The sequence below is a fragment of the Hemiscyllium ocellatum genome, chromosome 4 (genome assembly GCF_020745735.1).
Source record: "Hemiscyllium ocellatum isolate sHemOce1 chromosome 4, sHemOce1.pat.X.cur, whole genome shotgun sequence".
In the NCBI taxonomy this organism is placed as follows: Eukaryota; Metazoa; Chordata; class Chondrichthyes; order Orectolobiformes; family Hemiscylliidae; genus Hemiscyllium; species Hemiscyllium ocellatum.
In genome coordinates this window covers 138983464-138996812 of record NC_083404.1, presented here as the reverse complement: position 1 = coordinate 138996812, position 13349 = coordinate 138983464, and the positions used below count along the sequence as shown (strand labels likewise).

General features: G+C 51.8%; 1 protein-coding gene across 5 annotated transcripts in view; it reads right to left on the bottom strand.

Annotated features, from left to right (window-relative positions):
• LOC132815121 (zinc finger protein 521) overlaps positions 1-13349 on the bottom strand; it is a 480095-nt gene that overhangs the window by 280294 nt on the left and 186452 nt on the right. For all 5 annotated transcript variants that reach the window (XM_060823910.1, XM_060823905.1, XM_060823908.1 and 2 more), the window contains one exon: positions 5197-8591. In XM_060823910.1, the coding sequence (XP_060679893.1) occupies positions 5197-8151 (2955 nt within the window). In that variant the 5' untranslated portion in view covers positions 8152-8591. The remainder of the gene's footprint in view (positions 1-5196; positions 8592-13349) is intronic.

Sequence of the window (13349 nt, the reverse complement as noted above, 5' to 3'; positions counted from 1 at the left end):
TCACCCCCACCTTCTCAAGGGGGCAACTAGGGACGGGTAACAATCATTGTTCATGCCAGTGACATCTGCATTTCATGAACTTAATAAAAACATCCCCCTCTACTCTACGGTTCGGAGATCACAGCTCGAAAAGGTGATGGTGTAGCCAACCATATAAAAGACACCTGGACCTGGAATAAGATGAATTCACGCTGTTACTAATCTTAACTCAGGACAAAGAGGAGATTGTGGTCAGCGAGGAAGGATATGTGCGAACAGGAAAGTTATTTTAACAAGAGACTTCAAAATAACCTAATATTAACAGAGAAACCCTGGAGTGTTTGTGAGCCAGAATTGCTAAACTTGATGCATGGCTGCCTCATGGCTCGAAACATGAGAGAAACTGCCAGTGACAATCTTCATCAGAGCCCGGGATTCATAGCAAGACCGAGTTAGCGCACTAACAGAAACACATGACCTAGGAGCTCAGGGGGACAGGGACCACAGAATGATTAAGTTTAATGTGATTTGGGATTCCAGAGATCGCCAGAGAACAGGAGCAAGATTTATAACTTCCCGAGAATTCATTTCAACAACAGAAAAAAACCCACCAAGGTAATGCACGCGAGCAAGTTGTCTTGGTGCGACTGGCACCCAGAATCAAACTGAGAGCTCTCAAAAGGTGCACAGACACAGACAGAGTGAAGGGAGATTTGCTGCAAACAGGACAAGCAACAGCAGTAGGCCATTCGGCCTCTCAGGTGAGTTCCGTCATCTGGTCAGGTCATGGCTGACCTGATGGTGCCCTCATGTCCAATCTTCCCGCCCCACTCCCCGTTACCCTTTGGCGAACACAGAAGGAGGCCATTTGCCCCGTCGAGTGCCTGCTGTCTCACAGTGGAACAAACCAGTCAGTCCCATTGCCCTCCCCCACATCCCCTGCAAATTTGCTGCCCTCATTTCCTTTTGAAGTCCTCTCTGCTTCTGTCCTGGTGGGCAGTAGGATGCACCTCAGAGGCACTCACTGGTTCTCCCTCCTCACCTACCCCCTCCACCACCCCCATACCTCTTGCAAAAACCCTCAGGCTGAACCCTACCCTCGGATGGGACAGCCAGTGATAGACCTTCACTGACCAGCCCCAAAACGTTAACTCTGATTTCTCTCCACAGGTGCTGCCAGACTTGCCGAGCTTTCCCAGCTGTTGTTTCTGATTTACGGCATCCACAGTTCTTTCGGCGTTTACTCAGAGACCACCCCCCCCATTGCCATTTTTTTGAGAAGACCAACCAGATCTCAGGAGGGATCAGGTAGCGACGAGGTCAGCAGCAAGCCACTGTCCAATCAGAGGTTCAGCAGCTCAGCAGTGCCACTGTGGCGGCTGCCGGAACTGCGGCTCCTGGAATCCAGGAGCGAGCCAGGGCCACTGGGAGATCAGGTTAGGTTGGGATTCACTGGGTGGGGTGTCAGTTTAGGGAGGGGGGGGGAGTGTGGGGCATCACAGACAGGGGAGTGGCTTCTGTCAGGACCCCACCCCTCAGGTTTGTTGTTGAGTCCTCGGATCTGTTACCAAAGAGCTTAAATTTGTCCATCAGTCCTTGTCCCATTACCTTAGGACCATAAGACATAAGAGTGGAAGTAAGGCCATTCGGCCCATCGAGTCCACTCCGCCATTCAATCATGGCTGATGGGTATTTCAACTCCACTTACCCGCATTCTCCCCGTACAATCTTACCTTGTACAATCCTGTCATAATCATGTACACATATACATTGAAACATAGAAATAGGAGCAGGACGCCATTCGGCCCTTCAAATCTGCTCCACCATTCAATATGATCATCCAACTCAGTCCCCTGATCCTGCTTTCTCCCCCAGACCCCTTGATCCCTTTAGCCCTAAGAACTATATCTAACTCCTTCTTGAAAATATCTAATTGTTTTGGCCTTAACCACTTCCTGTGGCAGGGAATCCCACAGGTTCCCCACTCTCCCCTCATCTCAATCCGAAATAGCCCACCCCTTACCCTTCGACTGTGATCCCTTGGTTCTGGACTCCCTGGTCACCGGGAACATCCCTCCTGTGTTTACCCTGTCCAGTCCGGTTAAAATTTCATAGGCTTCTATGAGATGCCCTTAAATTTTTTTAAATGCCAGTGAATGTAGTCTGAGCCAATCCAATCCCTCTCCATACGTCAGTGCTGCCTCCCAGGAATCAGTCTGGTAAATCTCCACATCCCTCCCTTCATCACCAGAAAACATCCTTCCTCAGATAGGGAGACCACATCTGCACACAACACTCTAGGCATGGTCTCACCTAGGCCCTTGTATAATTGAGGTAAGACATCCCTGCTCCTGTACTCGAAGCCTCTCGCTATGAAAGCCAACATCCCATATTCCTTCCTCACGGCCTGCTGCACCTGCAAAAGCCTACCTTTCATGACTGGGATACAAGGACACCCACGTCCCATTGCCCCTTCCCCTTTCCCCAATTGATCAGATAATAACCTACCTTCCTGTTTTTATTCTGAAAGTGATAACCTCACATTTATCCACCTGATTCTGTACCTGCCAATGCATTTGCCCTCTCACAAATTTGCCATTGTCCAAATCACGTTGAAGCATCACTGCTTCCTCCTCATAGGTCACCCTCCCACCCAGCTTTGGGTCATCTGTAAACATGGGGACATTCCGTTTAGTAATTATACACTGTGAGTAGCTGAGGTCCCAGTACAGATCCCTGTGGTACTCTACCAGTCACTGTCTGTATCACCCCCAATCTCCCCTCAACCGTGGCTGCTCCAAGGGAACCAGCCTCAGTATCACCATCTTACCTTCATATCAAAAATAAACCCTCACCCCTGCAGCAATTCTAATAAATCACCCCTGAACTCACACAAGGGCAGCAGGTACATGGGAACCCCACCCCCTGCAAGTTCCCCTTCAAGCCCCTCACCATTCTGTCTTGGAAATATATCGCCGTTCCTTCAGTGTCGCTGGGTCAAAATCCTGGCATTCCCTCCCTCAGGGTCTATCTACAGCACATGGACTGCAGCGGTTCAAGAAGGCAGCTCACCCCCACCTTCTCAAGGGGCAACTAGGGATGGGCAGTAAATGCTGGGCCCAGCCAGCAATGCTTACGTCATGTAAGTGAATTATGAAAGAACCCTGATATCCTTTCTGAGGTTGCTGAAGATCACCGTCTCGGCAAAGTTTGGAAGGCAGTAGCTGGACAGGTTAACATTTATTTTATTTCTTAATTCTTTCCTGGGGCATGGACATCACTGCAAGGGCAACATATTGTTACCGGTCACTAACTACTCTTGAATTGCCCTCTTCAGACCATATCCGAGGGCAGTTAAGAGTCAGCCACAATGGTGTGGACCTAGAGTCACATGTAGGCCAGACTGGGTAAGGATGGCAGATTTCCCTCCCTAAAGGGTATTAGTGACCCAGATTGGGTTTTTACAACAATAGGTTGTAAGTGAGTCATGTAACACTGCTGTTTATGAAGGGAGTGTGTCAGAAGACAGGAAACTACAGGCCGGTTAGCCTGACCTCAGTGGTTGATGCGGATTTACAGTCCATTGTTAAGGATGAGATTATTGAGTATTTGGAATCACGGTACACAGTAAAATAGGGCTGAGCTACCACAGGTTTATCAAGGAGTGGTCATGTCTGACAAATCTGTTCGAATTCTTTGTGGAGTTAGTGAGCAAGTTAGACAAAGGAGCGCCAGTGGACGTGATCTACTTGAATTTCCAGAAGGCCTCTGACAAGGTGTCACACAGGAGGCTACTAAATAAGACAAGAGCCCATGATGTTAGGGGCTAGGTACTGGCCTGGCTAGGGGATGGGCTGACTGGCAGAAGGCAGAGAGTTGGGATAGAGGGGTCTTTTTCAGGATGGCAGAACTAGTGGAGTTCCGCAGGGGTCAGTGTTGGGACCAAAAATATTCACTTTATACATTAACAATCCGTGTAAAAAACTGAAGTTCAACTCCTCCATGCCGACCAGATATCTGAAACAAATCAAGTCCCATTTGCCAGCACCTGGCCCGTATCCCTCCAAACCCTTCCTATTAATTTACCCATCCAAATGCCTTTTAAATGTTGCAATTGTACCAGCCTCCACCACATCCTCTGGCAGCTCATTCCATACACACACCACCCTCTGTGTGAAAACATTGCCCCTTAGGTCTCTTTTATATCTTTCCCCTCTCACCTTAAACCTATGCCCCTCTAGTTTTGAAGTCCCCTACCCTGGGGGAAAAAAGAACCTTGTCTATTCACCTTATCTATGTCCCTCAAAGGATGGAGACTGGAATTGCTCACAGTATTCCAAAAGTGGCCTAACCAATGTCCTGTACAACAGCAACATCCCCCCCCAACTTCTATACTTGATGTTCTGACTAATGAAGGCAAGTGTGCTAAACACCTTCTTCACTATCCTATCTACCTGTGAATCAACTTCCAAGGAACCTGCACTCCAAGGTCTCTTTATTCAGCAACACTGCCCAGGACCTTACCATTAAGTGTATAAGTCCTGCCCTTAATTGCCTTTCCAAAATTGAATTGAATTGAGTTGAATTGATCTAAATTAAACTTTTTTTTTAAGCATTCCCCTGCCCATTGGCCCATCTGGTCAATACCCTGTTGTACTCTGAGGTAACCTTCTTCACTGTCCACTGTGCCACCTATTCTGGTGCCATCTGCAAACTTACTAACCATGTTCACATATTCACATCCAAATCATTCATCTCAGTCCTGAACCTATCTCCTGACGCTTTCTCTCTCTGCCCTCTTGTTCCAGACTGTCCCACAAGGGGGATCATCCATTCCACATCCACCTCCCCATTCGGGTTTTCGACACCCCTCACAATGAGCTGTACCATTGTGTGAGCTTTCCTGCTGTACCTGCGGACTAACCTTCTGTGCTTCGTGTACAAGGACACCCAGATCCCACTGCATCCCAGAGCTCTGTAATCTCCCGCCATCTCACACCCTTCCATCAGTGCGAGGGTACACACCGATGCAGATGCTATCTCGCATATTTCAAGAAATACAAAAAACCTGATGGGGAATCCTCCATTGGGCTGCTAATGCCATCCACCCCCATGCCCTGCCAACCCTGACCCTAGCAGCAAGCAAAGAGTGCCCCCACCCCGGTCCCTGCGCCCTTGGGGGGGGGGGTGTGGTGTGGGGATTTGATGTGTCATTACCTCCTCTGGTTGTGGGGAGCTGCCTTTGGGCATTGGCGAGACCTGAGGCGTTTTCAGGTGATGGTTACTGTCAGGACTTGGCTCGGCGTGGACGGTGCGGACATGGTTGTGGAGTTCACTGTCGGATTCGAACTTCACGTTGCAGTTCAGGCAGCGGCTCTTGGCCGGCCCACCCTTGCCGTTGCCGGGGCTCTGCTCCGAGACCTGCTGGGTGCCGTTGAGGCTGGTGGTGCCCACCGTCGGGCTGGCGAGCTTGGTGCCGTTGACGCAGTGGGCGCAGAGTCCGTACGGCAGCCCGTTGATGTCCAGCTTGACCAGGTCCTGCTTGGAATGGAACTCCTTCAGGCACGAGGCGCACTTGTAGAGCTTCTGCAGGGGCAGGCCGCGAGGGGCAGGCTGGGGGTTGGGGCAAGTGCCCGTCTTCTGCATGTGGAAGGTGCCATGGATCTTCAGCTCCAGGGTTGAGGTGACCGTCTGCATGCAGACCACACAGCGGAAGCCAGTTAGCGAGTTCTGCAGGTTCGGGTGCATCTGGCAGTGCTCCAGGAATTCCTCCTCGCACTTGAGGGGCAACTTACAGATGCGGCACGTGCCCGTGTCCAGACTCTTGCTGTGGGTGACCTTGTGCTCGGTTAGGGTCAGGAGGGAGGGGAAGCGTTCACCGCAGATCGGGCACATGTAGTGCTTCACCGGGCCCAGGTGGGTCTGGGTGTGCTCACGGAGCCCGGCCTCCGAGAAGAAGGTTCTGGAACAGATGTTGCACTTGTAGTTGCCCCTGATGAGCTCGGCCTTCTTCTTGACGATGGCGCTCTCTCCCGGCCGGATGTTGTGGTCCCGGAGCTGGTGGTTCTGCAGCAGTGAGTCCATGGTGTAGGCTGCGCCGCAGATATCGCAGGCGTACATGGTCTCCGCCCCGTCCACGTCCTCCTCGCTGCCCTCGTGGCTGTTGTGCGCCTCCTGGTGGTTGGCCAGGAGCTGCCGCAGCTCTGCCTCATCCTTGTGGGCCTGCTCGCCGGAGCCGTTAGCTCCACAGTCTGAGGCCTGGCCCTCAAATACGCAGTGCTTCTCTCTCAGGTGTTTCTCCAGCAGGATGATGGCATGGAAGGCCTTGCTGCAGAACTTGCAGTTGTACTTCTTGCTGTGGCTGGTCACGTGGCACTGCAGCTCCACCTCGGTGTCAAAGGCCTCGCCACAGAAGATGCACTTGTGGGCCTTGCCCTGGTGCTCCAGGTGGTGGTGCCTGACATGGAGCTGGAGCTCGGTCTCGGTACGGAAGTCCCAGTCGCAGGAAGTGCAGCGGAACACCTTGTTCTCATTGCTGTGCTTGACGGCCAGGTGGAGCTGCACGGACACCTTGGAGTCAAAGACCTCCTGGCACAGCGTGCAGCGGAAGAACACGAAGGTGTGCATCTCCAGCAGGTGCTTGTGGAGGTCCTCCACGGCGGTGAATTGCTTGTCACAGCTCTCGCACACGTAGTAGGTTGAGGTGATCATGAAGTGCACGGTGACGTGCTTCAGCAGGGCCTCCTGGGATGGCACCTCCTTGTGGCACTGGGGGCACACTGCAGCCTTGGCGGCGCCCGCGTGAGTCTTCAGGTGGGCCTGGAAGCTGTCGAAGGTGGTGAACGTCCCCGGGCACTGGTTGCAGCAGTACTCGCCGGCGGGCTGCGAGGGGGCGGTGCCCGCTGCACCCTGAGGCCCCTTGGCCAAGGACTGCTCGGTACTCAGGGGCGAGAGGGGGCTGGTAGCGCGGCTGGAGCGTTTGCTGCCATGGTGGAGGTGGTGGAGGTGGTGGAGGTGGTGCAGGTGGTGGTTGTTGTGGCTGAGGGCCAGGGGGATGTTCTTGTGGTTGTCCTTGACGTGCTTCTGGAGCTTGTGGACGTTGCTGAAGATGGGCGAGTTGGTGCAGTAGGAGCAGGAGAAGACCTCCACCACGGCCTCCTTGGAGCTGGTCAGCAGTGGGGAGTCAAAGCGGGCCGCGCCAGGCTCAGAGTGGACCTGCTGGATGTGCTCATCGAGCGAGGCCTCGGTCAGGAATCCCATCAGGCAGTGCGGGCAGAAGAAGGCATTACTGTCCTTGGTCAGCAAACTGCCGTAGCTGTGCGCACAGCGGATGTGCTCCTGCAGCCCATTGATATCGCTGAGGGCCTGGGGACAGAAGTTGCACTGGTAGAGCAGGGCCGGGGTGGTGCTGGCGAGGGGAGGGGAGTCCTGGAGACCCTCGTGGCTCTGCTGGAGGTGCTCGTTGAGGTTGTAGAGGGACGGCAGCACCTCCAGGCAGAGTTGGCAGGGATGAGGCTGCTCCGGCTGCTCGGCGTGGGCACTCTTCAGGTGCGCCACCAGGCCCGACAGGCTTCCGAAGACCTGCCTGTGGCAGTGGGGGCAGCTGTAGCTGGCTCTTGGCCTCTTCAGGGCCGGGCCCCCGGTCCCGTCCACTGGGGGCTGGAGCTCCCGCCTCTTGGTGCGGCCCCTCCCGGGCTGCAGGGAGTGGTCCGGAGCAGACGAGCTGTCCGCCGAGAGGTTAGAATCGGGCGTGGTGCTGGACACCGAGGTGTAGCCCACCACCGTCACCGTGGACGGGCTGTTGCTGCGGTTACCAGGCTCCGAAGGGGGCCGCGGGCCGTCGGGGTTGGGGCAGGGTCCTCCCGCCGACAGGGGGCGCTCCGAGCAGGCCCCGCAACAGGACCCGGCCTTGCCCCGGGCATGTGCCCGCTCCAGGTGAGCCAGGAGACCTCTCTCCTCCGGGAAGAGGTCCGGGCAGTAGGGGCACTGGCAGCTCTCCCGGTCCTCGCTGGGCGAGCACTCTGGGTGGCAGTCGGCGATGTGTTTCTGCAGCTCCTCGGGCCGGTCGAAGCCCTCCTCGCATTGGCTGCACTTCTGGGAGTCGTGCAGCCTCCAGTCGTCCAGGCGCGAGAGCGCCTGCCCGCTCTCCTTGGCCTTGTCGTGGACCTGCATGTGCCCGTACAGCGAGCTGGAGGTCAGGAAGCCCCGGCGACAGATGGCGCACTTGTAGGGTTTGGCAGAGGTGTGGGTCTTCAGGTGGATCTTGAGGTGGTCACTGCGGGAGAACGCCGCGTCGCATTCGCTGCAGTGGTACTTCTTGTCGCCGGTGTGCAGCTTAACGTGGCGGTCACGGCTTCGCTTGTGTTTGAACAAGCGGCTGCAGAAGGTGCACTTGAAGGGCAGCTTGTCGCTGTGGCTCTGCTCGTGATGCTTCAGGTAGCCGAGGCGACTGAAGGACTTCTCGCAGAATTGGCAAGGGTACGGCAGCCCGGGCACCCCCTCCTCCTCCCCAAAGTCTCCCGCGTCCCCGGGGTTGGGTGAGGCGTGGTCCTTGCTGGACGGAGACGAAGGGGGCCACGAGCAGGTGGGGTCATCGTCACCATCAGCACCATCTGCAGAGAGAGAGAGAGAGAGAGACAGGGTCAGTGGGGGATGCCAACTCCTCCCCACCCGAAATACGCCAACATCAAGTGGCAGCAGGTAAAGCAAACCACAAAGTAAGGGCACAAAGAGGCACTTGGTAAGGTGCCACGCAGTTAGCTACTTCATAACTAAGAGCCCATGATGTTGTATTGCCCCCGGTGTCATATATTCCCTTTAAAGGGCAATTGACTCACTCATAGAGAGAATCGTCATAAGTGGGGCATTTCCAGGATGACAACCCCTAACCAGTGGGATCAGTGCTGGACCCACAGTTATTAACATTCGGTAAAGTCACTATAATCCAACAGGGCAGATCTCTCACTAGAGAGAGAGAGACAGACAGACAGACAGAGAGAGAGAGAGAGAGAGAGAGAGAGAGCGAGAGAGAGAGAGAGACAGAGAGAGAGGAGGTGGTATAAGCAGAGGGGGATCCCACACCTCAGGCAAGGGGAGAGGTTGAGAAGGAGAGTCCGTCATGGTGACCTTAGCTGGTGCAGGAATTAAATCAACACTGTTGGCATCGCAAACCAGCTATCCAGTCAACTGAGCTACAATGCAATATACAGTCATGACTTGGATGAGGAGAGGGAACCTACTTTAGCCACTTTTGAGAAACAGGTGGAAAGGCAGGTTTGAGGTTTTTTTTATTCATTCGGGGGGTGAGGGTGTCTCTGTCTAGGCTGGCATTTATTACCCATCCCTAATTGCCCAGAGGGCGGTTAAGAGTCAACCACATTGAATCTTTCTTTAGAATCCCTATAATGTGGAAACAGGCCCATCAGCCCAACAGGTCCACACACTAACCCTCCGAAGAGTAACCCACCCAGACCCATTCTCCTACATTTACCCCTGACTAATGCCCCTAACCTACACATCCCTGGACACTATAGGTGTTTTGGCATGGCCAATCCACCCTAACCTGCACATCTTTGGATTGTGGGAGGAAACCACGCAGCTACGGGGAGAACGTGCAAACTCCACACAGACAGTCACCCAAGGCTGGAATCGAACCCGGATCCCTGGCGCTGTGAGGCAGCAGTGTTTACCACTGAGCCACCGTGCTGTGGGTCTGGAGTCACATGTAGGCTAGACCAGGTAAGGATGGCACTTTCCTTCCCTAAAGGACATTAGTGAACCCGATGGGTTTTTCCAACAATCACCAATGGATTCATGGTAATCCAAATTTTTATTGAATTTAAATTCCACCATCTGCCATGGAGTGATTCAAACCCAGGTCCCCTGGACATTACCCAGATATCTGGGTTAACAGTCCAGCAATAATATCACTAGGCCTTTCCACTATGAATTGCAGCTGAGGGGTTGTGCGTAGAAGTGGCTGTGGTTACCACCGAGAAGTAGATTGGTCTATGGACTAGAGACAAGTTATCAACAACAGAAGCCTTTTGCTTGCCAATAGCTGTTTGAACGATTCTCAGATAACTGAGCAGCCTGGGGCTGGGAACAAGATACAGAGAGAGTTGATCAGATCTCTACCAGCACAGGAGCTGTCTCTCTGTTCTCTGCAGTCAAAGAAAACTGGTTCATCTTTCCACAGCACAATAATAACTAGAAGGTTAAGTGGTGAGGATGCCATAAAGAGTCTGCAGAAGGATATAGACAGTTCAGATTCATGGGTAAGATCTTGGCAGATGGAATATAATGGTGAAATGGCAGATTTTCCCATTGGCAGAAAGAATAGAGGAGCTGAGTGTGTGTGTGTGACAGAGAGATTGTTTGTGAGTGTGTGTAACAGAGAGTGTGTGTGTGTGTGTGTGTGTGTGTGTGTGTGTGTGCAGGGCATTAATAAGGAGGTTAGAGTTTTCATGGTAGAGTTCAATGCTTGTGCTTGATAATTGTTTCCCAGTAGCTGTAATCAAATTAATCATAATATTCTTTGTAAACCTGGCTGGTCTGGGAATGTGCTGGAGGCAGCTTCAATTCAGGTATTCAAGTGGGATGGAGTTTGTTTTGCTCAATAGTAGTGTGCAGGGAAATGGGAAAAGGCAGATTGGTGCTAGATAATACAGCCAGTCCTGGCATGATGGGTCAAATGGTCTCATACTGCACGGTAACAATTCTGTGATAGGCTGGCTCCCATCAGCAGTAGAATCCTCACCCTTACTTCCAAATCATCGGGTGACCTAGACTGAGCTGAACTTTGCTTCCCTAGTTCATTCATGGTTTTCCCAGTGAGACCAGTACTAGATGCTCGTGTCCATCCAAGGCTGAGGGGAACCAGATGGCTAGGCCATTCAATGGGCTGAAAGGCCTTCTTCTGTATGATCTGATTTTCAGCAATGGCCATGGTGGAACCAAATGGAACAGCAGAGCATGGGAGATCTCTCCAAAGAGCTTATATCGGCCACTAACAGAAACATGGAAATGATCGCTGTGAAATGACAGAATGTGATATCAACTAATTTGTCTGCAAGATCCAATTAATTAAGATGAATTGTTTTAATGGTTTCCTTGTACACTTATATTCTTATCTTCAAATAATAGCTTAGATTTTACACAAACAAATCATTTAATTTAATCTTTTCTTTATTGATGCAGGCATCCAGAGTTTGTAAATCCTTTCATCATAAATTATTACCCTTCACTTCCTGGCGGAAAAATTTCCTCCATTTGTTAATGTGACATCAAACTGAAAAGATAAGGAGTTTTAAAAAAGAGAAATTGGCAGCAGTTTTGATTTGGCAAGTCTCTCTATTGATCAATGACCCTGTCAGCAAGGGAGGAGGTGACTGGTACCATTTACAACTCGTGGGGGTCTGGGGAAACTCGGTTTTCCGACCCAGCCAGGAGATTGTAAAGGCACCTCGGAAAAGTGAGCAGCGAGTGGAACCATCCCTCACAAACAACTCTTCATCAAAAAGCTAAACTTCACTGTCACACCATAACTCTTCACCTTCTCTGAAGATAGCACCTACTTCCCCATCAGGTGCATCAGCTTCACACCAGCATATCCTGCCCAAAGCTTCTTTTACATTATAAATGGCAATATATCTAATGGCCACGGCACGGTGGCTCAGAGCTTAGCACTGCTGCCTCACACCTGGGTTCAATTCCAGCCTCGGGCGACTGTCTGTGTGGAGTTTGCACATTCTCCCCGTGTCTGCGTGGGCTTCCTCCAGGTGTTCCAGTTTCCTCCCACAGTCCAAAGATGGGCGAGCTGGGGTGGGTTGGCCACGGGAAATTATCGTCAAGATTAGAGTGGTGCTGGAAAAGCACAGCAGGTCAGGCAGTATCTGAGGAGCAGGATGCTGCCTGACCTGCTGTGCTTTTCCAGCGCCACTCTGATCTTGACTCTGATCTCCAGCATCTGCAGTCCTCACGTTTGCCAGGGGAAATTATCCTATAGTGTGCAGGCTAGGTGGACTGGCCATGGTTAATGCAGAGATAGAGTGCTATGGTAGGGTGGTGGGCCCGGTTAAACAATGGATTAACAATCTATTTGTGGTATACACTGGGGATAAATGTGCTGCTCTTGAGTGAAAAGGTGCTTCAATACAATGAAGCTGCTCTTTCATTGGAGACAGAGAGAGATAACTGGTGGTGTTTTCACCTGAGGGTCAACATGCCTCAAGGTGAGGCAACACAGTGAGCAAGAAAGATTTTTTCAATTTAATTCTTTGGATGAGGGTGTCGTCCACAGCAACTCGCATTTATTGTCCTGAGTGTTTGTGAATGAACCAGTCAATGTTATTGATGAATATACTCCTCCCAGTGACCATCTCACCTCCTTATCTCTGCAAACTCCCCCTGTCTCACAACCCTACCCCTGACAGCTCTCGGTGCTCCCCCAACCCTGATATCTTGAGCATTCGCAGATTCCATTGTCCTACCAATGACAGCTGGGGTTCAATCTCCCCCGAAATGTCTTGATCCATTCCTCTCTCTGTCCATCAAAATGATCTTTAAATTATTAGCAGGAGACTCCCAATGGAGGGCAAGGCGGGCAGAGGAAAAGGCATCGAAGAGTTTGACCACCCATGAACGTATGGAGTGGCAGAGCAGACCCAATGGGCTGAATGGCCTCCTCCTGTTCCTGTGTTCCTGAAGCTGCCCTTGTTCACCAAGGATCTGATCACTGGCCCCAATATCTCCTGGTGTACCTCCGAGTCCAGGTGCTTGGAGATGTTTGACCATGTGTTCGAGGACAATGTAAGAGAAGTAGACCATTCAGCCCATCACGTCTGCTCTCCCATTCAGTGAGATTGTGGTTGATCAGGTTAAGTTGGTAAAGACCAAATTGAAAAGATAATAGTTGGTTAGAAATATGACAGCATTTGTCAGTTTTTGAAGGGACGCTGGAGTAGAGAGAAGACCACAAACTGTTGGGACATCCTCTTCCTTCATAGAACATAGAACATAGAAAAATACAGCGCAGTACAGGCCCTTCGGCCCTCGATGTTGCGCCAACCGAAGCCTACCTAACCTACACTAGCCCAATAACCTCCATATGCTTATCCAATGCCCGCTTGAATGACCATAAAGAGGGAGAGTCCACCACTGTTACTGGCAGGGCATTCCATGAACTCACAACTCAGGGACATTACAGCCTAGAAAACTGATATCTAACTAGAGACAGTGCGGAGAAGATTTACTAGGATGCTAGCTGGCTGGCAAGATTTGTGTTATATGGAGAAGTTGAACAGGCTGGGACTCTTTTCCCTGGAACTTAGGAACCTGAGGGTGACCTTATAGAGGTTTATAAAATCATG